At 38.2% G+C, this 27,716-nt stretch overlaps 1 protein-coding gene across 5 annotated transcripts in view; it reads left to right on the top strand.

Annotated features, from left to right (window-relative positions):
• Positions 1 to 27,716, top strand: part of LOC111344033 (uncharacterized) — a 47,593-nt gene that overhangs the window by 13,304 nt on the left and 6,573 nt on the right. For 2 of the 5 annotated variants that reach the window (XM_088755950.1, XM_088755949.1), the window contains exons 7-45: positions 306 to 626; positions 1,101 to 1,421; positions 2,028 to 2,143; positions 2,700 to 2,985; positions 3,188 to 3,378; positions 3,696 to 3,862; positions 4,175 to 4,353; positions 4,792 to 4,872; positions 5,439 to 5,614; positions 5,942 to 6,008; positions 6,498 to 6,623; positions 7,211 to 7,461; positions 7,548 to 7,656; positions 8,096 to 8,317; positions 8,944 to 9,057; positions 9,230 to 9,310; positions 12,054 to 12,191; positions 12,883 to 13,136; positions 14,012 to 14,111; positions 14,362 to 14,436; positions 14,947 to 15,197; positions 15,542 to 15,632; positions 16,101 to 16,475; positions 16,589 to 16,741; positions 17,389 to 17,611; positions 19,500 to 19,651; positions 20,020 to 20,250; positions 21,096 to 21,373; positions 21,984 to 22,092; positions 22,598 to 22,942; positions 23,304 to 23,327; positions 23,407 to 23,521; positions 23,614 to 23,685; positions 23,759 to 23,830; positions 24,285 to 24,356; positions 25,459 to 25,530; positions 25,638 to 25,709; positions 26,204 to 26,275; positions 27,101 to 27,178. In XM_088755950.1, the coding sequence (XP_088612076.1) occupies positions 306 to 626; positions 1,101 to 1,421; positions 2,028 to 2,143; positions 2,700 to 2,985; positions 3,188 to 3,378; positions 3,696 to 3,862; positions 4,175 to 4,353; positions 4,792 to 4,872; positions 5,439 to 5,614; positions 5,942 to 6,008; positions 6,498 to 6,623; positions 7,211 to 7,461; positions 7,548 to 7,656; positions 8,096 to 8,317; positions 8,944 to 9,057; positions 9,230 to 9,310; positions 12,054 to 12,191; positions 12,883 to 13,136; positions 14,012 to 14,111; positions 14,362 to 14,436; positions 14,947 to 15,197; positions 15,542 to 15,632; positions 16,101 to 16,475; positions 16,589 to 16,741; positions 17,389 to 17,611; positions 19,500 to 19,651; positions 20,020 to 20,250; positions 21,096 to 21,373; positions 21,984 to 22,092; positions 22,598 to 22,942; positions 23,304 to 23,327; positions 23,407 to 23,521; positions 23,614 to 23,685; positions 23,759 to 23,830; positions 24,285 to 24,356; positions 25,459 to 25,530; positions 25,638 to 25,709; positions 26,204 to 26,275; positions 27,101 to 27,178 (6,232 nt within the window). The remainder of the gene's footprint in view (positions 1 to 305; positions 627 to 1,100; positions 1,422 to 2,027; positions 2,144 to 2,699; positions 2,986 to 3,187; positions 3,379 to 3,695; positions 3,863 to 4,174; positions 4,354 to 4,791; positions 4,873 to 5,438; positions 5,615 to 5,941; positions 6,009 to 6,497; positions 6,624 to 7,210; positions 7,462 to 7,547; positions 7,657 to 8,095; positions 8,318 to 8,943; positions 9,058 to 9,229; positions 9,311 to 12,053; positions 12,192 to 12,882; positions 13,137 to 14,011; positions 14,112 to 14,361; positions 14,437 to 14,946; positions 15,198 to 15,541; positions 15,633 to 16,100; positions 16,476 to 16,588; positions 16,742 to 17,388; positions 17,612 to 19,499; positions 19,652 to 20,019; positions 20,251 to 21,095; positions 21,374 to 21,983; positions 22,093 to 22,597; positions 22,943 to 23,303; positions 23,328 to 23,406; positions 23,522 to 23,613; positions 23,686 to 23,758; positions 23,831 to 24,284; positions 24,357 to 25,458; positions 25,531 to 25,637; positions 25,710 to 26,203; positions 26,276 to 27,100; positions 27,179 to 27,716) is intronic. The other 3 variants (XM_088755951.1, XM_088755953.1, XM_088755952.1) reach the window with 3 other exon arrangements.

Raw genomic sequence — 27,716 nt, 5'->3', positions numbered from 1 at the left:
GTATGTGAATTTTGATGTTAAGCTCGTTTTAAATAATAGAAAAGCATTTGATTTTTTTTGGTAACTCAAATGCTGCGAATGGACAAAATAAGGGAAAATTCATAGCTGTTATCATAGTTTTGCCTCTTTTAAGGCCTCTTCAAAAAGTGGCCAAAATGGTAGGGAAAGGAAAGGAATGTCCTCTTTACACTGGCGAAACAAAGCTAACTCAATGTTTGCCTGTCGTTTCGGCGTAATTTGCATGATCCGGAATGGGTCAAATCGGTTAACATGAACATCAAAATGAGTCTATTATTTCGATCCAGTTGAAATTCGCTTGGTAGGAGGTAGTTCTTTGATGCAAGGAAGAGTAGAAATCGGAGTGAACGGGATCTGGGGATCGATTTGCGATGATAAATGGCGTTTAGACAGTGCAACTGTCGCCTGCAAAATGCTTGGTCTTCCCAACGCGAGTGCAGCTCCCGGAGACTCCAGCTTCGGACAAGGGACTGGAAAAATATGGTTGGACAAGGTAAAATGCACCGGAAATGAGACGTCAATCATCGATTGTAGGCATTTGGGTCTGGGTGCTTCGAGCCAGTGTGGACATCATGAAGACGCTGGAGTGATCTGCGGAAATATTACTTGTAAGTATCCCTTAAGGACGAATCGCGAAAGGGGAAGGGATTTAATGTGGGGATTGAAATTACTTCAGTGGCAGGTATCCCAAGCTCATGGAAGAGGTTGAATCATAGAAGTATGCATTGGAACCATAATATGATAGTTTTGTGTCCGAATAAATCGGACGTGAACTCTTAAAACGAGATTTATGATAAGAAATTTGACGAAAGCCGGCTGCCTTTGCATCCGTGTATATGCCCTAAAGCCCCTCTTAACGTTATAAGTTATCACCTTCTTCCACCCGTGATTCTACCACAATGGCATAAAAGGAGGTACCGATAAAAAAGAACTTATAAGTAGAAAGACCTATGAAAGTTTTTAAAGAAAATCGGAAATACAAAAAGAAAGAGAGACTGTATTGAGTCTAATATGGGAAATAAGGAAAGTGAGAAGGTAGGGGAATCCTTAAAGCAAGAATGGTTATTCATAATTTATCTTAGCTTTTGAGGTTCGACTGATGGATGGCAGCTCACCAAGTGAAGGCCGAGTAGAAATTTCCGTCAATGGAGTCTGGGGAACTGTATGCGACGATTACTGGAGCATTGAAGACGCAAATGTCGTGTGCAACATGCTAGGACTTCCTCAGGCTACTGCAGCAACAAAGGGACGATCATTTGGGAGTGGCAAAGGTCCAATATGGATGGATGATGTTCAATGCTTTGGAAATGAGAGTTCATTGTTGTATTGCAAAAGGGCAGATCTGGGAGTGAAAAACTGTGCCCATTTGGAAGACTCGGGAGTTGTCTGTGGACCGCCGTCAGGTACTGCTGCTATATGCCACATCTTTAACTTTAAAAGCTGTTTGCATGGCAGAAAATCGGGAAGGGGCCCGTCAAGAAGGGAGTATAGACTTCAATTATTTCTCGATGTTAACTATTTACACCCTAATACCAGTACGCACATTCTCCATACTGTTCTCTATACATTTCCTAAGGTGCTGACAAGCAAAATTTGTTTGACAATCGAGAACATCTTTAGTTAATGGCCATTTCCTTTATTCTCGTGACCTTAATGTGTAGTTCAGGGGTGATATTGTTAGGATAGATAAGGTTCTAGTCAGGTTAAGTTGAGGGGTTACGAGATCTGTTGATGCAAAAGGAAAGTAAATTAGAAATTTTAAGTGACGAGCTTTGCGTAGGGATCATTCGGTAGACAAGTATGAGACAACAAAAGGCTCTCTTGACACTAATATCGTTCAAAGATCTTTCAAAGAGCTTTGCACAATTAAATAAAACAAACCCAAGCACATAGGGACATCTTTTCATTTTCTCATGTTGGGAAACGAAGAAGGATTAACACTAATCTTCTCATATCTTTTTTTCTGTTTTTATTTTCCTTTCATCCTCCCTCATTTATTTCAATTCCAGTCAAAACAAACAATGTTGCACTGCACATGACTGTAGAACAGTCTAAGCCAACAGAACAAGCTGATGCAATGTATGCAGTTGATGGAGTGTTCAACACATGCATGGTGTTTAATGAGGTAAAACCTACCATTCCGTTAGCTTATAAAAACTTTGGGAAATGAAATTCTCATCATCGGCGTGATAAGCATTTGATGTGTATAACTTAATTGTTTCTAGGGAAAAAAATATAAAAAATGGTAAAATGAGTCCAGGTTGTTTTTGTTTCACTTTCTCATCCTTTATGCCAAGAATAGGCTACGCCTACTTACGGCTAATTACGGTCTGACGGCCTTTCCAGTCATCTTAAACGGAGGAAACTGGGTCGGTCATTTGAATTTTGTTCACCTGCATTTGGTATAATCTCACAGACAAGAGGTCCAGGGTGGAGACCTAGCAGGGTTACTGCGTTGCGTTCTTGAACAAGACACTTTGTTCTCACAGTGCTCCTCTCCACCCCAGAGGAACAACCAACAGTCAGTGATGCCCGACGAAATGCTGCACGGTGTGGGTGGGGGACGGGGACCTACGATGGGCTGGAATCCCATCCAGGGGGAGTGGCAATAATCCTGGTCGCTATTCTACAGAAACCGGATAAGAAAGCTGAGACAATTATTTATCTCGTTTGGTTCCCAGGCAGTCAACGATTGGCTCCGAGTGGATTTATCCAAAACCTTCTTCATACATACTGTGCACGTCTTTCTTGGCTTAAAGAGTTTTCGAAACGTGTCTGTGGACATCGAAATTGAAACTAGTAGAAATCATCCTGTGGATCGTTCATGCACAGAGGCCAGTCCTTCCCTAAGAAAACATTTCCGTGTGTTTCGCTGTAGCCCTCCAGCCAATGGTCGTTTTGTAAGAGCAAGCGTGACAACAGAAAACCTCAAGTTTGAGCTTTGTGAAGTTAGAGTTTTTGCATTTGGTAAGTTTTTTTAAAAGCTGAGAATTTTATATCTTGCTAGCAAGTACGCTTTCCACTGAACAGTCACTCCTTCTCGTTTAAACGACAACCGCAAAGGTATGTGCCGTACAACCTCATTAACCTCATCTCTTTACCATACAGCTCAGGATAACTCATAAGAGGAAAAATATTTAGAAACATTTTTGACTGCAATTTTTTTCAGAAACTTCTCTTGAGTCTGCTGGAATTTTGAGGGAGGTTTGGTTCGAGGGTATTAGTACACAAGATGATCCTATACTGAGGTATCATCCGGTATTCAAGCAGGCCGCTGACACATTGTCAGTGCTACAAACTTTTCACGTTGCTCCGAACTTTTCCACCAAATATGTGCAGCGGATGTCCACATATATTCAGGTGCGGTATGCTTGTATAAATCCCTCAAAAGTATCACTCTTTGCGTCCAGAGACTACTATAGTAACCCATGTGACATAGACTTAACAAGCTTATACTCTTTCGGTAGCATTTGAGTTTGGGTGCCTGGCACTCATTCCATTTCCCCCACGAACCAATGGTTTTATGGTTTTTTTTCGGCAAAAGTATCTTGCAAATTACGCAATCGGTTACAGCTAAGATTTCCTCTGCGCTTCTGCGGCAATAATGAAACTCCACTTTCACCCATTACAAGTAACATCTGCTGTTCCATCTACGCTTTTGAATTTTTATATTCTAGCCAAGAGTTAGTGGAAATTACACTTTCTACATAACATGTGAAGATGAATGCGAACTATGGCTCACAAAAACATATGAACCAACACTGCAAGATGAACATGACAGAGACAATGATGGGGAATTTCTCGCCAAGTTAACATCAAGAACGGAAAATCTAATATGGGATGGGTAAGAAAAAAAAGTTTGCCGTATCATTCCTATTCCTAACCAAATGGTCCACTCGCTCCACTGATTTTTGCAGAAAACAAATGCCCATATTACATTGAACTACTCTTCTGACTGGCCTCAGTACGGGAAATTTCTATTATTAGTTTTTCTTTGAGCGAACAATTCTCTCATTCGGTTTTCCATCTGTCTTCCTTTCCCTTTTCATACGGATTATTCGAAATTTCTCAGTTTCCTTTAGTCTTTTCTCGATTGACATTAATAGTAATGATAAAATCTTCAGAATTTATTGAGCTCATCTTGATACCTATTTAGGACTGCAAGGCAAAAATCAAATGAGATATATCTCGGTAGCAGCATGTTTTACCTCCTGGAGGGTTTCTCAAAAGAGTCGTACAGACGAGGGCATCTGTCTGTGGGATGGAGTCTTCACAACGAAACGGCCCTTTTCGAAAGGCCTCTGGCTGGAAACCATACGACGTGGACCCTACCAGGTTCTCCAAACATTTCCTCTGACTAGAATACATGCTACACAGTGATGCTTATAATAAAAAAAACTTTAAACTCAGCTAGCATTGGGGAAAGGCAGGTAGGGATCTCACGCCTCTTCCTCCTCTCCCCCCCTCCCCGAAAAAGAGCAAATCCAGAGGTTAAGTGTGGTTATCCTCCATCGTGTTTACATATATTTAAGAACGTTTGACTACTCGTTCTATCATTAAGAATTGATTGATCGTTCTCGATCGGCACCTTCGTTGCTACATTTTGTTAACGTATTTTGACATTCTCTTACAAATTTTTAAACGGCATCAATAGAGACAATTGTGCAAGTCATGGCTTCCTTAAAAGAATGTAGCACAACGGCCATTTATTTAATATACAAAGAAATTAAACTTGTTATGATTGTCATTTCCTTATCCTGTCCGGTGCTAAAGGTAAAAGGGAGCTAATGTTCAGAGTCAAGCAGAACATTAAAGACATCACAGTAACTTTTGGCTCGAGTTTACAGATTTCAGGTTGGTAACTCGGCTAACTTGCAGTATGTCTTGAGCCTATTACTGGAGCCATGTCAGAATCAATTCTTAACTTTAGTCTACGTTTCCATTCATATGACTTTGACCTCGAAAGCAATGCATGTACATGTAATTACCCTTCCACCGCTGCTCCCACAAATACAACAAGCTGCTAAATGGTTCTAACTTTTAATGAAATATAATTATTTGACATCCAGGTGAAAATCGAGCGAAGCAATGATCCATAGTTAAGTAATGGCAGAAACAAGGCTTGGAAAAATTAAACGTCGACGGAATTCGAGCCGGTACTTCCAAGATACTTCTTGGGCACTACGAAGCCGCACGTTGAGAGCAAGGCAGTTTTAGGGGGTTCCTCATTCTCAATGAGGAATCTTTTTTTATACCTTTTTTCTACAATTGATAACATCGCAGTCCACCTGAAAAGATCGTTGTTTTGCTGTGTTAATGGTTCTGTGAGGTCTGTTACTGTAAAAGTGCTGCTTCTAGCGGAAGGAACATGCGAAATTTTCACCAACTTTTTCTCAATTGTTATTGTTTCTTTTTCAAAGCAATATACAAACTTTGCTGTCTTGGTATGTGGTGTCCTAATAGTACAATGACACTGGGAATTAACCTATTTGGACAGAATCATACTGTGGACAACTCGCTAAAGATGACATGTGTGGAAAAACACTTCGACTTCAACGTAACTGCTTCAGTACACCCTGGACGGTATGGTGCGAAGGTAAGCTTCACAAAGCTTGGTTAAATTGTCCTCTATCAATACTTAGCAAACAGGTACAAAGCTTACTCTCTGATGAACTTAACAAATAGATCCAATGTTGCCGTTTGCGTGAAGAGATAAAGGCAAAATGTTGTTACAACAAACAAAATTGACACACGATGCGTAGCCTAGTGATCCATTGATGTATTTGTTTCACATAACAAATTAAAGAAGCTAGAAATGATGACGTCATCTAAGCGTCTGTCCTCCAATAGATCATGAGTAAGAACCAATCAGAAAGGCGCACCTAATTCAGCTTCTTATATACATTTGTTGCATTTTCGCAAGGTCCATTACTCTTTCATTAATGAAACGTTGGTCAGAAGACGACACTTGGGATACATAACTGTTAACGGTAAGGACAAAATAGAAATGATGCATAAGATATCGCAGATGAATAAGATACGCAAACAAACAGAACAATAGCTAGCTTAGTTCAGGACAATCCCTACTCACTTCATATAGCATCCGTAACAGTACAATAACACAAGTGTTCTTCATATAGCATCCGTAACAGTACAATAACACAAGTGTTCTTCATATAGCATCCGTAACAGTACAATAACACAAGTGTTCTTCATATAGCATCCGTAACAGTACAATAACACAAGTGTTCTTCATATAGCATCCGTAACAGTACAATAACGCAAATGTTCTTCATATAGCATCCGTAACAGTACAATAACACAAGTGTTCTAGACTTACAACACTCAAACATGTCTCTTATCATGAACTCGTTCCTTCAATTGCTCTCATTTGAAATTTCTTTACAGAGTAATGACCACTTCACCTTGGATTATGGATATGGATTACAAAATTCAGTTTTCTTGCTCGATTTTTTCAGAATCTGTTATTGAGGAGTGCAGTTTTGATAACCTATTAGGACTCTGCCCGAACTGGAAAAATGGTGATGGAAAAACTGAAGGGAAGTGGAGGTTTTCAAGCCAAACAAACAGAACAATTGAAAAAGGTATAAACTCATACATATGGTTTACGCCGGCCCGTTGAAATATGCAATGCTTCAAATCTTCAGACCTTAGAATTCTTTCTGTGTCTCAGTATCAAATTTTTTGGGCTGAACGACTAGAGATCACTGTTAGCATTTCGTAAAAATGAAAAGATAATCAAGTACATAATGGATGGGCCGGAAACAAACTGTATCTCAGTTGAAACACACGGGACACAAGGCAAAAAATTTTGGAGCTATGGTAACTCAAAGTACTCCACAAATTTTAATAACCCTTTGAATAGTCCAGAAAATATTACAATAATCCAATTGGTTAACAAATATGCATCTCTTCGTCCAAAAAGCCCAATAGTGCAAGATCTCTTAGCTATGTCAAAAACGGCTTTCGTTTCCCATGTCTTAACAAGCAGAGAATCCTTCTTTAAACAGATTTACTTGTTAATTCCGCATCGCTTATTCAGGGAGTTCTTTGTATCCCGAATTAATTCCGAGCTTCGCAAACACCTATTTGCATCAATCAAACAACTCCTTATAAATTAAATTAAGTGAATTATAGCGTTCCTTTTGTTCCAGTTTCCTTCTCCTTTCAGGTGACTTTGCATTTACCGGTGGCACTCATAATTTCGTCACACTCGAAACGCCCTGGATTTCGGCTGGAGAGTCTGTCCAATTATGTTTGACATTTAGCTTCTTGATGCAGAGTAAATCTAAATCCAGTTTCAACGTGAGTTTGAAGTCGATTCACGACGAAAGCGAAGTGCTTCTTTACAGTCTCATTGGCTACCACGGAGGCAACTGGTCAACAGGTCAAGTGCCTTGGAAGGAGAGACAGACTTCTAAGGTAACAAAATAAAGAATGAAAGCTTTTTTTAAAAGAAGGACTGTAAACAGTAATGGAATAACCAAATGTTCTATTATGGCCTATAGCTGATCTTCAGAGGCTTCTCTAACAGTGTTGAAGAGATTGCCATCGCCATCGACAAAGTGAAAATATCAACTTATAACTGTGAGGTATACCCAGTCTTCTCCTGTCCAGGTGAGACCAAAAAAAAAGCGTTATAAAACTTAGAAAAAAATAATAAAAACAAGATTACACTATTTATGGGCAATGTACCTTTTCCTTACGAACATTATACCTCCAACCTCTGTCCTCTTGCAGCAATATACATCTTCATGTAAGTGAACAAAACATCTTAGGTGGCAACCGAAGTGGTGTTAAGGCATACCTGGATTTAGTATTGAGTTGTTCGGCAATATTGAGCGTAAGCCGATGAAAAAAAGCCGACAGGAAAAGTTATAAGAGACAAGCATACATGTACACCGATTTCAAGGTTAAACTATTTCAAATCGATAAAACAAAAATGCATCACAGTACACATTATGAAAACCATCGTGATGTAAATTGTTGCTTTCAAATATTCTGAAGTGGCAGTGTCACGAATACATACAAAACAATTCTTTTTTTAACGATATAGGTTACAGTTGTAACAGTGACGAGTTTGCATGCGATAATGGACAGTGTGTTGCATCATCTCTGCGATGTGATGGAGACATGGCGTGCACTGACAACTCGGACGAGCAAGACTGTGCTTGCCTCTCCAATGAACTCAAGTGTGGCAATGGGGATTGCGTTCCTGTTAACAACTTATGTGACGGAGTTGAGCATTGTCCAGACGGTTCCGATGAGGCAAACTGCGGTAGTGAATATCAGATGCATGTAACTGATTAACAGCAATGGAGTACTATTGTGAAGAAAGACGATCTCTTTGTGATCGAATAGTCTTAGCTTTCCTTTTTAGACCTTTTTAAAATGTTATGCCATTGCTTAAAATATTGCAAATTATTCATTTCATTTTGAAATTTGAAAGAGAATAATTCATATTAATTTTGCGTGGGACGAAGAAAAAATCTGAATCGCGTCCTCACGAGAAATCGAACCCCAGACATTCCGAGTAAGTTGAAGGTCGCATCCAATCCTCGCTGAACAGAATGAATTTGATGGTGGTATACTTAACAAGTCGTCCTGCTTGGCTCAATAATGTGGAAATTGTCTTTTATATAAATATAGTACTTTGAAAATGAAAGACAGTAAATTTTAAGCTTGTTCGTCGAATAAAGGAAGATGCTTTTTTCTTTTCAAGAGCCCCAGACAGAAATCAAAAAGCAAAGGTTAAAATCAGGGTAGAGGACTCATTTTTTTCTTTAATGATTTTCTATCCAACATGTTTTTTAACGAGAAACTCAAAATTATAGAATACTCAACGAATACTGTGCAATTGCCGATTGCTTGCCTAATATAGATTGAAATATTTTATCGTTCCAGAGAAGACATGTTCTGAGTTTCAGTGTGTTGCTGGAAACTGCATCCCATGGTATTCCACTTGTAAAACGGATGAAAACTCGTGTGTAGACAACTCGCATCTTTCAGCAGTTTGTGGTGAGATAAGTACCTCAGACACTTTGATTGGTTCTTATTTATGATCTATTGGAGGACATCCACGTATAAGACCTCCCATTAACAAAATGATAATATGATAAAAACTGTAGTAAATAAATAATAGTATTGTCATTTTAGCTAAAACAAAGTTTGTATATCTCCTATGTTACAGGCTCATTTAATTGTCCCTTGAATGACCTAAATTGTGAGACGCATGACAGAAAAACAAAGCGGCAATGTTCTTCGTTTAGAGGTATGGTTTGGACAAACATCTTGTTTCATGACGTGTTTAGAGATATTCCTCTCTTCTTGAAAACCAATAATTTAAAGCTGGCTGAACAGACATCTCTAAATTAGACCTAAACCTCCCAGTTGGATTTCTACTATGCATTATCATTACTTTGTCGGGCCTTGTGGCGCATTTTGCGGGCTAAAATGGAGATTTTGGTAGGATAAAATGAATTTTGTAAGAAATATACAACTTTTTTTAGAGACATGTTTCGGCATGCTTATGCCATTTTCAATCAGTGAGTAAATGAACGTCAGTAATTATATAACAGACAAGTAGATGAATAAAATATTTCAGTATTATGTAATACAAAAAGCGGGTACTAATTACAGCGTGACAACAAACGCTATTTTTACCAATATTCCGTTAAATGAAACTATCGATATTGCTGTTGATCTTATTTTCAAGCATGACCCTAAATTTTCGATCAAAAAATCCGACCTTAAGAAACTGTTTTCATTCGCTAAAGCTGAGACTCATTTTCTTTTTAATGGAAAATTTTATGATCAAGTTGATGGGGTAGCGATGGGTTCTCCGTTAGCACCCATCCTAGCTAATCTTTTTCTTGGTTTCCACGAGGAAACATGGCTAAGTAATTTTAACCATTCGACTCGCCTTCGACTTTATAGGCGTTATGTTGACGACACCTTTTGTGTCTTCCACAATGAACAGGATGCGATGTCATTTTTTTATTACATTAATTCACGGCACCCCAACATAAAATTCACTTTCGAAAAAGAGCATGATGGTAAACTCTCCTTTCTTGATGTATTTATCGACAACTCTTCGAATGATTGTGTTTTTTCAGTTTTACATAAAAAAACCCACCCTGGTCTCCTAACAAATTTCTTCAGTTTTATTCCATCATGCTACAAAATTGGCCTTATCCAAACTCTTATTGACAGTATCTACAAAATCAACAACACCTCTTCCGGTCTTCAAAACGATCTTAAGAAACTTTCCGACACTTTAAAACGTAATTCTTTTCCTTCGCATATTATTGAAAGAACTTTCAAGCGGTATCTTGACGGGTCCTCCTCTGAAAATAGCCGGAACATTGATGACAATAATACACGTTACTTTAAACTCCCTTTTGTCGGCTATTATTCTAAAATAGCGAACCTTAAACTCCGACAACTCACTAAGCGCTTTTGTAAATCGGACCGAAATATCAAACTAGTTTTCACTTCTTTCAAAATTAAAAACATGTTCAGTGTTAAAGATCGTACTCCTGATGCTCTAAAATCCATGGTAGTTTATCAATTTTCTTGTGCGGGATGTAACTGTTCCCGTTATATTGGCGAAACTAGTCGCCACTTCTCTACCAGGATAAAGGAGCACACGCAAAGCGATAAAAACTCGCATATTTTTTAAGCATTTTAACACATCTCCTTCTTGTAAGAACAAATACTCCCTTTCTTGCTTTAGTATTCTGGATTCTGCCAACAACTCAATTGATTTAAAACTCAAAGAAGCTTTTTATATAAATAAGATCAAACCTGAACTTTACAAACGATTACAGCCTTATAACATTTTCCTAGCATTTTAGTTCACACCTTTAATTTCATGTTTGTTGTCACGCTGTAATTAGTACCCGCTTTTGTATTACATAATACTGTAAATATTTTATTCATCTACAGTCTACTTGTATGTTATATGATTACTGACGTTCAGTTACTTATTGATTGAAAATGGCATAAGCATGCCGAAACGTGTCTCTAAAAAAAGTTGTGTATTTCTTACAATTCAGGATTCAGGAGCGAGCATTTAGGGCGGTGTACAAAACTAGATCAGCGTCCTATCAAGAACTGCTAAGTCGCGCCAAACTACCGACGTTGAACAATCGGCGCCTACAAGACATTGCCACTTTGATGTTTAAAGTTAAGCACAGTCTCGTACCTGAGAACATTTCTGATTTATTTAATATTAAGAACAATCAATATAATTTACGGAACAGTGACTTTGAACTGCCAAGATTCGAAACTGTAAGATTTGGTAGGAATTCTATTAGATATATGGGACCTCTCATCTGGGCGAAGTTACCAAGACACCTAAGAACGATAGAAACTCTAAATTCATTCAAGAAGAACATAAGAAAAGTCGACCTTTCAACTCTCGTTGAAATTTAAAACTTAACTAAATAATTTTATAATCTTTTTAATTATCTACTGTAAATAGCTATCATCTACATATGTAAATGTATTTGACTTTTAAATTTTTTAGTGTCCCCCATTAGCTTATAGCTAAAAACATAGACGCTTAAATAAAGTTTTTCATTTCATTTTTTTTTTTTTTCATTTCATTTCCTACTTGCTACTACTACGACCTTATAAAATGAATTACAACCCGATTGTATGCTTGCGTGATTGTTCAGACTGTTTTGTTGTCATATTTTTTTAAGTTCTCATTTCACAATGCTCTCTAAAGTCATAATATAGTAATACAGTTTATTTTCTCGGGAATGCATTTATTTTGGGCCTGCAAACATAAATTGTATTGTTTTAAAAATTCATTATAGTAGGTACTATTGGCCTTACAGAGATCACAGGAGGGACAAGTTAGCTACCTGAAGCCACTCAAAGATGCCAAAAACACTTTCTTCTAGGCTACTGTTTTTGTCTCAGTGAACGAAAAGCCATTGAAAGGGGGGTGGGGTTAAAAAGTACAGCCTGGCCTTTAATTCTCATTACAAAATAACTGTCTTCAGGTTACTGTGGCTTCGAAAATGATTTATGTGGTTTAACCATTGATAACAGTGCAGAGTTTCAGTGGAGTTATGGCTCCGGAAAAACCCCGTCACTAAACACTGGTCCAAGCAGTGATCACACCACATTCTCAGAAAGAGGTGAATTATTTCTTTGAAAGAAATTAATTTTGCAAGGAAATGGTGCACGTTCTTTTAGCTTTGATTTCCATTCATTTATGAAGTAGCGAGTTATCTCCGCCCGTTGTCGAATTTATGGGGGTGACCTGTAGAAATGGTTCCACTTTTCCAACCGAATTTTTCAAAAACAGGAAGCAGCGAAGAAATATAACTTTTTATCAGGTTTGAGATCCGTCTGAAGCATAGATTCCTACCCTTAGCCCTTACATTCAGGGAAAATTCCACGAACACTGCTTTCCTTGTGAAGGTTCAACTCTTAAGTGTTAAAATAAATTTGTTGCTGCTACTTCAACAACTGACTCTGATCCATTGTGTAGGTCAAATAAGTTTCCCAAATTCCCTCGTCTTCCATAATGGAAAATAATTTGAGTCAATTTCAAATTCTTGAAATGACACGAGCGTTGATGTCCTCTTATATCTAGTCACCGGAAATTAACACGCTGAAACAGCCAGAGTCTAGAAAATCTAGAGCAGAAGAATCTTGGAAACGATTCATTCATTCACTCTGTAACTTGAAGATGGGAATTATTCTGAATTCAAAAATTGAAAAGTACAAAGTAATGAATTTCCTTCTCTTATATGGTTTATGTTGTATCTTCGTTTAAAGTTGACGTCTTACCAACCACAGCCCTACAATTTTGCAACATTTCAGGTGTTTACGTTTTTATAGAGGCATCACAGAGGTCCCCAGGGGACCGAGCGCGACTCCTTAGCGATTGGTTGAAACCAAAAGAGCCTGCATGTTTACAGTTCTGGTACCACATGCACGGAAAGCACATTGGAGGCTTAAAAATCATCCTCAAGGCAAATCGTACGGAAAGAACGGTTTGGCAGCAGGGATTGAAGGGTCAAGGAGATAGATGGATCTTTGCACAGACTACCATTCAGAATAACAGCCCATATAAGGTATAGGTATTGAGGCATGTGCCCTCGTGAGAGGGTACAAATCAGGGAGACGAGCTGCCCTGATGGTTAGTGCCCTGAGAGGTCTGGGTTAGAGACCTGGCTGGGTCAACGAGTTGTGTTCTTGGGGAAACACTTTACTCTCACAATGCCTTTCTCTACCCAGGAGTATAAAATGGGTACCGGTTAATTGACAGAGAGGCCTGATGAAAAACTGGGGAACAATTTTATGATAGATTAGCATCCCATCCAGGGGAGGGGAGAGTAGTAATACTCCTATTCGCTTCGTGCTAACGAAACCGGGATCTGTTTCGGCTGGATAGGCCACTGCCTCGAGCACAGACTTAACCTGCAGTTGAGGTACTTCTACACTCCTCTTTAGGTTATTTGTCGTGTTTGTAGAGATATGGGCTCATTTGTTGGGACAACAATAATTTGGATAAACCGAAATCAATAGCAAAATTTTAAAACCCCTCGACTGCCATGGATTTAATGAAAGAATAAAGAAACTATTCAGAAGGAGAGCAGTCCTGTTCAGAAAGTTAAAATGATTTTACCAAATTTAAGTGGGAGAATATTCGCTTTCAATCTTTTATTTTGAAATCTGTGCTCAGTTAGACGAACCTACGGCGCAACTATAGGCATCCCACTGCGAAACAGTGGGATGCCACTACATCACCAGTCTAATCGTGTGCGACTTTCATTCAACGAAAAGAAAAAATGCGGTGCAGAAATTGTTTTAAATCACTTTTATCTACGTATTTAGAATACCACGTTCTTATCTAAGCCTAAGTTGAATTACTGTAGTTTGAATTCTGTCGAAAGCATCACTTCAGCTTAGAGATTCACCTCCCTTTTCTACGAATGTTTTTGGATAGTTCGTGATCGAGGCGCAAGCTGGTAACGGTCTTGAGGGGGACATTGCATTGGACGACCTAAGTGTAATAGACGGCTCTTGTACCCATATATCAAATCAAGGTAAGATGAACTAGTATTCAGTACTAAATTTAATTTCTAAATTTGTATGCCAAGTCAGTATATCAAATCAAGGTAAGATGAACTAGTATTCAGTACTAAATTTAATTTCTAAGTTTGTATTCCAAGTCAGTATGGTGTGTTCAATATAAAACATTACCTTTGAAAAGAAACTTGCCAACTTAACGACTGACAGCCGTAAAGCGAACCCTTTGGAGAAGAGAATCAGATTCTACTTCTCACTTCTTTCCAGCGAGTCCTGATTGTGATTTTAATGAAGATATGTGTGGCTGGACTGGACATCCGGACTGGAAGATTCACGAAGCAGGTTACGTGTGGATCCTTATCCTTAACTCACTCGCTTTCCACTTACCTGCTGAGATCATAACGAGATCACAGTATGAACAGAATATTGTGAAAATTTTCAGCAGAGGTTTCTTTTTCCATAAGAGGTTGCTGATGGTGTTGTAGACAGCTGTTCCAAGAGATGGGGCCGTGAGGCCCCTTTCCCCAAGAGGGGTCTATAGGCATGCTACCCCAGGAAAAATTTGAAATCTTGAAGCTTGCGAACGTAACTTCTAAAGTCTAAAATTAAACAGACGGCTGTTTATAATACTTTTTAATGACACCTCCGTTATTTGCCTTTCATTTCGGACCAGCCAGAATGCTGCGCTCATGGATACACGTAGCAAATTAAAAAATCAGTGGCTCGCGGAGAGGCTTTCCTTTCAACCCGCTTTCATTGAAATCTCTCGTTCTCAGCCTTATTTTCAAACATCCAATTTTCTAATGTATCTACTTTTAACTGCGTCTGCTTCCGTTGCTTTCCACTCTACAGAGAAATACTTGTTTCTTCAGAGTGGTAAAGAATTTCACAGAAAGCTGACGAGTCCCATAATTGATTCTACTAAAGTTAGATGCATTCGATTCTGGTTTCAAAGTGAAGGGGAGTACTTCAGGAGATCATTACAGCTGCTCATAAACGATTCTGATTCAAATTCTTCGTCAACACTTTGGTCTGTAGACGAAGAAACTCCAACTTGGACTTTTATTCAACTTCCGTTACGAAGAGCTGGTAGTAAATTCCAGGTAAAAAACAGAAATTAATCCAAGCTATATCGGTAAACTTATTCAGCTAAACCTAACAATATTTCACTTTGCCTCTCAGCATCAATGAAGTCGTAATTATAATGGGATATAGGTGGCTAAGCAATAAAAGTTTACTTTTCTACGCGATACACTTAAAATTTAGAAGGTTAACCATTTTCCAATGCCTAACTCTTACACCACAAGACAACATTTGCTAAATTACTTGCACGGAACTAGACTTCGTTTTGTCGGAGTCATTTCCCATGCCAACTAATAAATATCTCTCCTCCTCGTTGACTGCATTACAAAAAAAACTCACCCCCCTTTTTTTTGTCTTGTTGCAGGTCGTTTTTCTGGGGTTCAAAGAGCAAAATCAGGCAGATATAAAGATCAAAAACATCTCGTTTTCTGACGAAATCTGTAATAAAATTGCAAGTAAGGAACTATAATGCACTCAAAAATAAATTGATGGATCACAACTTAGTTAATGTCAAACCTTAATGATCGCTTGGCCATTGTTTCTTTGCAGTTTAGGATGCTCTCCCTACTAATTATTTTAATTATTTTGATGCATTTAATTATTGAAGTTGAAAATGAGGATCAAAGACATGTGCAAGGACAAATTTTCCAGTGAGGTTAGATTTTAAACTTTTTCGGTCTGAAAGATACTGAATTACCCTCAAGGCCTGCCACGAGTTTTAACCTTTTACCAAGTTCGTAGTATTTGATCGCAACTTCAAGGATGCTTATGTATATAACTCCATTCAAATGTTCTCATTTAAAATCTTATTTACAAACTATCTAAGAATAGATAGCTTCAATTCTTGATTTTTTTTCCTCTTTTTTTTTTTTTTTGTTGTTTTGTTTTGTTTTGATTTGTTTTGTTGTTTTTGGCCTTTACAGCTTCTGCTAAATGTTCAAATTATTTAATCCTCGACACTGCCGATAGACTGGTGAATTACTCCGCAACAGCGGACAAATGTGACGATACCTTAGACTTCAACCGCTGGTACAGAATTGCTGGCGAAGCGGGAACTCAGCTCCCCGAGATACAGGTTCCTTCTCGACATTGTGGAACCAGATATCCTGGATGGATGAGAGGTGTTCACCCATCCGTTGAGGACGGCGTGGTGTCACGTGATGTCTGTTTTGTCCTGGGTCGTAGAGAGTGTCATTGGCGGCTAAAAATAAGAGTAAAAAACTGCGGCGAGTTTTTCGTTTACAAACTGGATGCTCCTGTATACTGTAATCAACGCTATTGTGGATATGATGGAAAAGGTATTCGTCATATGAATCTTCTCTGGGTTTACTTTTCTGTTCATGTCTTTCATGTTTATTTTCAAGCTTTGAGAAAATGAAGGTTTCATTGTGTTTCTTTTTTTTTGTTAAAGGAGGGAAGGCGGAGTATCGCCATTACGACGAATGGTGGAGTTGGAAAAATGAAGAGCTACAGTCAACTTGGGAACTCTTAAATTTTGACGAAGTGAAACGTCTTGACGACGCTGTCGAACACGATAGAAACAGATCAACCAAGAACGTGATAGGTTAGGGAATTGGAAAAACTACAAAAATACCATAAAGTGTAAAACAAAAGTCCTCCTTTGAACGATGCGGTATGTTGCAGCTGAAGTCAAAGAGAATCAGTCCGTTGGCACATTTGATATAAATGATAAACTTAAAACTTTACGCTTTGACTCAAATCTGGGAAGCGGGGACTGAATTGTCTATCAAGTCAAATATCCTGGGCCCAATTGTTTAAAGGACAATTGCGCTATCCAACGGATAAATCGTAATAAAGTGGATAAGTGATCAAGAAATGTCTTGCACTATTTACTGGATTGAGATTTATCACTTTTGATAGCGTTTTTTAATTATCCACTTCTTCGTTGAACAACCCGGCCTGTTCTATTGAATGAAATACAGCATTTTCAAAGCGTATCCTGATAGCTGACACTTTTCAAACAAAAAAACTGGAACCGCTAGTCGAGCTGCAGCTTCCTTCCTGCAACAAACCAGTGGCTTTTCTTGTTCGTAGCTGTTTTTTTATTTCAGCCGTCTTTTGCTTGACTACGTGTGTTCAAGTTTATTATAAAACATAAAATTCAGATTTCTCAAACAGATTGAACCTTCAATCATCGGTAGACATTCATGTGAATATGTTAAAGCAAGTGACTACTTATTTTCTCGATAGAAAAACAAGAAAGTATCGTCATCAGCTTGCGGAGTGGAGAAATGAGTTATACGGACATCGAGAACGGCGCCTCCCTGACAGCGATGACGTTATGCCTATGGTTAGCTACCAAGTCCGGTCTGCATGTAGAATATAGAGCTACTTCAGATGATGAGAAGGTTTTTGGATTATGGCTGGCGAGCAACAATACCTTAAAGATTATCTTTATGGAAAACACCACCATGTAAGCAAAATGACATTCAATTAGCATATAGCCAGCGAGGGGGGGTACTTCTTAATAATTTTGTGATGAAAATGTGCCGCTGGACGATTTGATTGAGTATAAAAGGGTTGCCCCTTTCTATAGAGTAAAGTTTCAAGTGTTTTTCTTCAGTTTAAAAAAATGTGCCAATTGATGAAAGGACGAACTATCTAAAGGCTTTATAAGGTAGATGCATAAAGAGAAAGTGACTCAGTTGGGATCCCCAAAATTACATAAGGTAGATGCAATTTGTCCAAGCGTGATTAAGATGGGGTCTATAATTGGCCCCAGAATAGACTATAGTAGGGTAGGGGGTTCTGAAAGGCCAGCGGCTTAAACCCAGGAAATTTGCTCCAAGCATTTCTCCCCCACTGCGCCAATAGCCATAATAGGGACCTGAAAGGCCCATTTTCATCCGAGATCCTCTGCAGTCGTTTGGTTTTGTTTTGGAATCGCGCTATTGTTAAATGGTGAACTCTGATAGTCATTCACAAACACTATTAAAAAGAAAAACAAAGATTTGGTGAAGAAGACAGTAAACAAATTTGCAGCTAAATATTTGAGACTGAAAAATCATAAATCGAGTCTGTGTATAAAACTTGTACAAAGCTTACTTGATGTTGAAGGAAATTGTTCGGCTTCAACACTAAATAAAATATAAACAAATAACCAATATTGGCCAAAACGGATTTACTTTACGCATTTCAATTATAGAATAATGACTTGTACAAATGAGATCGCTTACATACATATCTCAGGATCTCAAGTAAAAATCAGTCAAATGATTATTCTCACCTCGAAAAAATCTCCCCGGAGTCTCTAGTTCCATCGTAGGAACAATGCAATAACATTTCTGCAAAAGCACTGTCTGTAGTGTTACCGAAACCCATTGTTGTTTTCCTTGCCCTCCATAAATCATACACAGACTCTCGAAGTCGAATAACCTTTGCCGAGCCGGGCAGACCCGGCCTTCCTCTAGACCGCTTCTTCGGCGGCATCAACTTTTCGAATGACGTTTTTCACCGTCATACATGTAAGAATTAAAAACTATGGATATTAAGATAGTTTTTTGTTCGCACATGATTCAAGATGGAACTTTGAAAGCCCTAATTAGTAAGATGGAAGAAGATATCAAAGCGATTCCGCACTTCGAGGAAAATAGCGTATTTTTCATATACGAAAAATGATCTGGGCGCGCAAGGCATCTCGGTTGAAAATGGGCCTTCAAGCAGTCAGGACTGCAACGGCTAAGAAAACGTCGATTAAAAAAAGGAATTTGAATTTATAGTCAGAGTTTCTTTAATAGCTGGATGTGTTTACTGTCTCTTATGGTGCCACACCTGAACTTCATCACCACGTATGTGAGCTAAATTTAAACTTATTTCCTATTCCCGGACAGCATATATTTTGGTGATTTCACGTTGTTGCTTGGTAGGAGACAGCTAAGAAATGTACAAAGTTTTAAAATGCACGTGCCGAGCTATTATTCTGCCTATTAGAGCCTTTGTTTCACCACGTCTTCATCAATTACCTCATAATACCTATCGTCAGCACCAATATCAAATGATCTCCTTGAATGCAAAATAAAGATTATTCATGCTTTTGCAAAATTGTCTCACATTAGGCGGTGCAGCACAAACTTTTTATTGTCAGCAAAACATTTCCAATTCCTACCGAGCAAAGTTTTAATGGACAGGCGCTTTTTGATCTGATACACGTATTTCATAGTTTTTAGGCGTATTGACTAATGCTACCGGGGTTTTATTTCTTGCTCTATCGCTTATGAAGTTATAAACATGCGTTTCTCTTTCTTTTCATATCCTATTTATGCAAGACGTCTAAGAATTAAAACTTTTTCCTCCCATGACAGAAGAAGTAATTTGCCAATTAATGATGGACAGTGGTACCACTTGTGTGTCACGTGGACATCAAGTTTAGGACATTGGCATGTATACAAGGATGGAAAAGCAGCAAGCGTAACGATTAAAGCTGAAACTGTTACAACTATCAGAGCAATACCAGGTGATTAAGAAATAATATGCTAAGGATGTTTATGCACAATGTGTGTCTTTGGCACCTCATATTTCTTTGCTTCATTTTATAATTAGATGGACCAACCATTACGACTACAAATGGATGCAGGTGTTTCGTTAGCACTCAGCTCGGGATACTTTGGAGGGGAGGGGAACAGTTGAGTTTAATCTAAAACTCTTACAGGGGTACTGAATAAATCCGTCTGCTGCATTAGTAAATGGATCTGATAAAATGTGATATTCGTACACATTCATTCAAAACTTCTGGAAATAAGCTGATGATATAAGAGATTGACAATAATAACCAAGTTCTAAGTTGATCCCTCCGTGACTTATCGAAAGTTTCGTTTTTGACAGGCACTGGAAAAATCTCAATCAGCGCGATGGAAACAAGTCACAACCCTGAAATATTTGCCAAGATTGGCAACTTAAATATTTGGAGTTATTCTATGACAAAAGATGAAATAACTCATATGTCATATGGGTGTGGTAAAGATGACGGTGATTTATTATCTTGGGTGGTTGTAAGAAAGAAGATGAAGGGAAAATTTCAGGAGGAAAAGTCATCCATATGCAATCAACATAACGGTAAGCTAGAAACTAGCATTCATTTAGGGGTACACCTAAATGTATGTCGGACAAAATAGGTATACTTACACTACTAATTGCAATAGATTAAAAGTAAACCAGGAAAAATAAATTTCGCAGCATGTCCTCTCTGCTATGTATTAGGATTGATTGAAGTTATAAGGGACTTTAAGCAGTCAGGACGGCAACGCCACAGAAGACGTCGATTAAAAAATGAGCTTCTACTTTTAGTTAGAATTTCGAAAATGGCTGCATGTGTTTACCGTCCCATAGGGCGCCAGATCTCAAACTCAACATAATGCATAAAAGTAGCGTTGAGTTCCTTATGTAAATTAAAATAATTTGCCGTCGCGGTTTCGCTTCGCAGACGACGCAAATTTTGGTGATTTCACGTTGTTGTTTTGCAAAGGACGGCTAAGAAATGTACAAAGTTTAAAACGCACGTGCTGGCTATTGTTCGGCCAATCAGATCTATTGTTTTTACACGTTCTCGTTGCCGTAGCCGTCGTGGTTTGCTTAAAGTCCCTATTTTTTGGAATAACAGAATAGCGAATTGTCAAAAATGAAGGAAAACTGTCATTTTCAGTAGCTGAAATGCAGATAAATACTGGGTTACTAACACTTGTGCAGCTGCCATTTTTGTGTATTTTGTTCTTTATTTTTATATCCATCGTGTCATGTTTTTTCGTAGATAGAATAGTGTGTAAATATACAATAAGCCTATATAGATCATAACACTATATACGTTTAAATTACTGTAAACACGAAGATTCGAACTAAGGCTCATATGCCGCTAACTGCAAGTAAAACAGGTGTAACTCATTCTTACTTCATCGTTTTTGAAGGCCTGACCCTAGTAATGAGAGCCAATCCTGTCGTCGCTAACGGGAGAGCTGCAGCATTTGTAAGTCCATGGCTGCCCAAGTCTGAAAAATCGTTTGGCAAATGTCTGAGGTTTAAGTACAAAATGGTAGGTCGTGGGGTGAAATCGCTTAAGATTTATCAAGAGACACCATATGGATTTGAAAGACAGCCAATCTGGGTCGACTTCGATGGAGCTGGATTGTCAAGCAGCTCTTGGCATTACGGGCAAACATCAATTAGTGCAACTTCCATTTTACGGGTGAGCAAAACATTTTGGACTGAACTGAATCACACTGTGTTGTGATCCAGGTGTTGCCTACAAAGTTGCGTATCATTTTTGAGGAGTATAATTATGCAATAAAAAAGAAAATGGTCAAAAATCTATTTCTGTCTGCATTCATTCTTAATTTCAGATCACTCGACCGCTTGGGCTCGCGTTTCTAGTCCCTTTAATTTCGCCGCTACAGAGAACTTTAAAAGTACAATGACTCTTAAAATGAAAGCCAATTTTGCACCTCATTTTATAGTTCCTTGTGTAGCTATTTCACTCATTTCACCTTTTTTTTACCCTTTCATTTTATCTAGCTTATTATGGGAGCAATAATTCTTAGATGAAAGCAACTTTTCTGCCCCAGTTGTCAACTATTTCATGCGTAGCACCATTCCCCATCTTTTACTACTGGAACCCACCAGCTCGACCAAATATTATCACGAAATTTAATTAATAATTTTTTCAATTACTTAAGGTTCTTCATTAGAACTAGCAATCTTAATCGGACATCATTTCCTCCTACACTGATGGCTAGAACCTGCGAATCGAATGGTAACAAAACGAAAGGTTTTTATTTTTTTCTGTCATGTACAAACAGTTGAGCATTGTCGGTGAGCTGGATGGAAAGCCAGGTTACTTAGCCTTTGGAGGTGTTGTGATGTCACACGAGACGTACTGCTCGCCTCAACCGTCAACTGCTCAGAAAGGTACAGGATTAACAATTAATCAAGAAATTAGAATCAGAATGGAATTACGAAACGTTTTTATGGAAGGTTTCAGCGACTGGCGCCACTTTCCTCTTTCTCTGTACGGTCAGCGTAAACAGATATCCAATCCACGAGGGCCTAAGAAAACTTCTGAATAAAAACTCATTCACTCCATCTTGTCACTAATCGATACACCTGAGGAATACCATTAGCCCACTTTAAAGGGTTTAAGCATCCTAAAAAAAGCTGGTTTATATCTGAAGGGAAAATAATAAAGCTTCCTGAAATGGCACAACTGGTTTATTATTCTTGACTTACTTTAGCAGAAATTGTAAAAGAAAAAACCCATCAAGCTTTGTATATAGGCTTTTTGTAATAATTAGTATTATCTTTACCATCATTACTATTATTATTACTTTCATAATCATAATCATCATTTTTAGTATTATCATTATTATTACCCTTATTAATGCCAATATCATTACTATCATTGTATTGACTTAAGCTTGCAGACAAACTCTAACAAGTAGCCTCGGATTCATCGTTTCACCGCTATATCCAGGATATTACCCAAACAACGTAACATGCAGCTGGCACGTGATCGCAGAGGAAAATCACATCATACGTCTCCATTTTCAGTCATTTGCAGTTGAGCCTCACCCCACGTGTGCTAATGACTACGTAGAAGTTCGAGACGGTGGAAATCACGTGTCACGAACCATAGGAAGATACTGTGGCCATACATACCCACTAGTGATAGAATCATCTTCAAACACTTTAACAATAATATTTAGAGCAAATGAAGCTGGCATTTATACAGGATTCAAAGCGAACTACACTACTAAACCAGGTAAGACCTGCTCCATACTTCTTGACATATTTTTATTTTTATCTCTTTTCAGCCGCAATGGTCTTTCTAAGCTTTCTCTTCTTCGCTTTGAGATTTATCGCGTCATTGAAAATTAAAGGAGAGGCAGGCTCCAGAAACCATGTAATTTTCATTCCATCACTTCCAAAATAGGTACTGAAGTACAATAAAAGTTCCTTTCTTTATATTTCAAAGTGTAACTAAAACTTTTGAAAATTGTCCCTGGCAGTGCATGATCAAAACCACAAAGTAAAGTTTGCAAACACTTGCTGCTTTGGTTTAGTTATGCAAGGCATTTATCTCAATGACTCTAAAATAATGCTTATTCTTCCCTATTTCTCAGGAAAAAGGACCTTTTGCATTGAAGGTAAGGACAAATATCTAGTAGAACTTTAATCTCCTTATCGCATCCACTAAATAACATGATTTATTGACATTCCTATTAGATTGTCCTCGAGGCTGCACTTGCGCGAAATTACCCGGAAGTGACGTCATGGTGTTGGTAGAGAGTGACTCTTTGGTTTCTTTACCAGGTCATTACCCAGAAACCACAGCATTCATGTGAGTGTTGGACCGAAGAGAGAATGATGTGGTCGTTTAAGAGTTGGTTTTTTGTTTAATATCATTTTTGAATGACAATTTTCCTATTTCAGGCTGTTTGGTGAAAACAGAATAAGTCGGGTTAATGCCAAAGATTTTCCCAGACTCCAGTTCATGGAATACTTGTAAGTTTGATATTACTGTTGCAATTTATCTGAGTTGAAAATCTTAGTGTACTAATTGCAAAATTCTCCTCAGGGATCTCAGTTACAATGTCATACTCAACATGGAAAATTCCCCATATAAGAGACTCACCGCTTTAAAGACGTTGTAAGTTGCATACCTGCTAATTTGTCTTTTAAATCATGTCGAACTACTCTACTTAACACGTGCGCTTGTCATTTTTCACTCCGGTTTTCTCATCCAGGAGTTCTGCTATTCCCCGTGGACGGAATGCTAGTCCCGCGGCAGGGTTACCTCCAGCATTTGGTCAGGTTGTCAGTACCTATTGAAACTCAAAGTTGAGGAAAAACACATTGAGAGCAAAGTTTCGTACCCAAAAAACAACACAAATGCCCATCAATGGCTTGCAACCAAGCACTAGATTTTAAACCATTAATCCTACTGAATTCCCCCTTTTATCCTTTTACACCACAGTTACAGTGCATTTCCAATTCTTCAATATCTCCTAATCTCCCGCTGAGATAGATTAAGCCAATGAGCCCGCACACCGTGCATGTGATAAAATGTCCAATAAGTCCCGATATCTTGTCAAAAATTTCAGGAGACTGAACGGGAATTTCCTCGAGCAAGTGACAAGAGAGCACTTCATAGGATTGTCAAAACTTCATACACTGTAAGGACCCAGGTGTTAACTACACTTTAACCCTTTTATTTACGATCCATTAAGATCACTTATCACTTCACGTGCACCTCCGCCAATGTAATCTATTGCATAACTTGCACTTATTGCAAAAAGATATAAATCGGCGAAACAGGCAGAAGACTAGATGACCGATTCCGAGAACACCTTCGAGACGTGGAAAGGAATGACAAGGACACATCGAAACCAGTCGCTAGACATTTTAATTTACCTAATCATTCTAAGCAACATATGGTAATCTGCGGTCTTTCCTTACACTTAGGTAGCACGGAAAGCCGTAAAACTCTTGAACAAAAGCTCATCTTTCAAACCGGCAGTCTAAATCCCACAGGGATCAACGAACGCTTTTCATTCTACTAATTTATTCGTGTTTTTCTCGTTGCCATGTTCCCACCAATAACGCAGCTCCATTTTCTGCCTTTAAAAGCACACACAACCCACAATTCCTCTATTCGCTCCGACGAAGCGCTAACGCTCGAAACGTCAGCTTTTGTAATCGTTACGGTGGCCAATTTACCATTTCAACTTTGTTGATATATCCAAATTATTTCGTTACACCCACCGACGCAACCCCAGACAGTTTCTTTAGAAACTATCAGCTTTTATCCTTTCCTTTACATCCTGACACCAGTGTGCAAAGTCTCCATACTGTCCTCTGTAGACTTCCTAAGGTGCTGACAAGGATGTTTGTTTTTTTAAGTAAAGACCTTCTAGGTTAGGCGGTGACCATTTCCCCAATTCTGGTGAGTTTAAGGTCTGATCCAGGCATGATATTGTATGGAGAAATTGGATGTTAGTTACCGTAAGGGGTCTGGGGGTTGTCTTACTTTTCTGCCAGGTTTCTCATGTAAACAGATTATTCGACCATTTCTTTGGTCTTCATTATTCCCCAAAGTTTTAAGTCACTGTTATACGTGAGGTAACCATATCTGACTACCCGGTTTCCAGCAATCTTACATTCATTCAATGATCGAAAAGCATCTTTGTGGGGACCATGAAGTGCGCTTTAGAAAATATTTTAATTCTCACTAAAGAGTTTCAAAGTTGTAAAAGGCCTTCTTTTCTCTTAATACAGGGATATAGGATCAAACCTACTTCGTGCAATTCGCAGAGGAGTGTTTCAAGAACTAGAGGATTTGAAAGTTTTGTAAGCTACACATCTTTTAATTTACATTTTTGTTTATTTCATATTGATCGGGATGTAATATTGATCAAAATGGCTCTTTTAACTTCTCCTATTGTTGTCTCGAGCAGAGGTTTGCGTTCCAATAAGATTCACACAATTGAAGCTGATGCATTTCGAGGCTTGAAAAATTTAACATTTTTGTGAGTATGTTCATGTTTCTCATTTTCATACAAGAGAAATATTCTTTCAGATTTTAGTTTAATACGTGTAAAAAGAAAGAGGTGAGAGACACATGTATATGAAAAGGGGCTGCAATTTTCCTGATAGTAAACTAATAAACTAATTTTCTATAGATATCTTGATAGAAACTTAATGATCACTCTCTAAAATGTTTAGGTACCTTCACGATAATAAAACATATTACAAAACGTGATCAGTTTCGGGTACAGAAATCAGCATTGAAATTTCCCATAGGAGAGTGGAAAATACCCATTAAGTATTTTCTTAAATCCAGTCTGGCTCTAAGCAGCTTTAAGTCTGAAGCACTAATGGCGTACTTGTGTCCTGACGAGCTCATTTTAGTGAGACACATGTATATGAAAAGGGGCTGCAATTTTCCTGATGGTAAACTAATAAACTAATTTTCTATAGATATCTTGATAGAAACTTAATGATCACTCTCTAAAATGTTTAGGTACCTTCACGATAATAGATTAACGAACATTCGGCGAGAATCGTTCCGAGGACTTCACTCATTACAAACACTGTAAGTAGCGTATTCTTGCATGAATCGAACAAAAATAAGTCAATTATCTGGATGCCTACTTAGATTTGAGGCCAGGCTGGAAAAAAGACACCTTTTTCAATGGTTTCACATATTATACGCAAGATATTTTGCGAGCCGTCTAAAAACCTTTTTTCTGAGCCTCGTGAGAGGAAAAATACGAGCAAAGAAAAAAATCTCTCCTCCCATCATAAGTTCAATCATCAAATAAAGAATTTATTATTCCACTCTTACCTCAATTTGTAGAATTCTATACCTAGTTTTCGTAATTAATCCTCAGGCATTATCTAAGAATGGTGTCGAACACATAGGGCACGCGCCAAAGACAAAAACAGCATCAAATGTCCTTTTACGATAAAAAAAAAAGAAAAAAATTATGAGATACAATGAAATATAAGAAGTTCATATATTTTGTACTGCGGTATTAGTTACATATGATGCACGATCCTCGCAGTAGCTATTGCTTAAATAGCGCTATCTACTGCGAGGATCGTGCATCATATGTAAAAAAATTATGTTTACTTGAAAGTTCTCCGCTTAAAACCTCATGCCTAAACGACGTAATCAAATCGTTGGAATCGTTTGGTGCGGCCACTTTGTTGCTCTGATTTCCGTCCGTATCTATACCTAGTTCAGCAATGCTGTCGAATAATTTACTCGTTCTGTTGGCCCCATAGGGTATAGTGTCGCAATAGTGGAATGATAAGTCGTGGAAATTGATAAAAAGGGACCAGTTACATCGCAATAACATTTTTCACTGGAATTGACCAGACGTGAGTTTAAACCTTTTTTTCTTCCTATCCTCAGTTTTCTTAATGGAAACCCATTATCAGAGTCGGATTTTGCTCCTGACACCTTCGACGAGTTGACAAGCCTCAAAACATTGTAAGGCCTTCTGAATGTTATTTAATTTTCTGATAGTTATAAATTTTGCACCGATTAGAGCTGATCCGGAAAAACAAGTGTGATTTCTCCATAATTTTAACTTTTAAACAAACATAAAAAAAAGATCATCTATACGCATAAACTCGATTAAACAAATATAGAGGGTAAGTTTTTAAAGAAACTGTGGTGCTGCGTCGTTGGAGGGTATTACAGGATAATTTGGTTTTGTCAAATTGGCAACTGTAAGATGACGGTTCGAGCGTTATCCTTTAACCATTCGCTCTGACGAAGGGCTAACGCTCGAAACGTCAGCTTAGATAACAATAAAAACTCTTTAGTAATTATCTTGACAATCATTTGCTCGCAGAGTCGTAAAGACATAAATCTTTTCATGAGCACTTGAAAAAGGAGCTACTTTTGTAGAGTACGTTGCATGGCATCCCATAAAACGGCCGCGAAGGCAATCACATGCACTTGCAGGTGTCCTCAGGCTAATCCACACTTGTACGTACTCATTGAAAGCAAACCATTATCTTTC

This window comes from Stylophora pistillata, chromosome 4 (genome assembly GCF_964205215.1).
Source record: "Stylophora pistillata chromosome 4, jaStyPist1.2, whole genome shotgun sequence".
NCBI classification, from domain to species: domain Eukaryota; kingdom Metazoa; phylum Cnidaria; class Anthozoa; order Scleractinia; family Pocilloporidae; genus Stylophora; species Stylophora pistillata.
The sequence above is the reverse complement of the archived record's forward strand: the minus strand, read 5'-3'. Positions and strand labels throughout refer to the sequence as shown.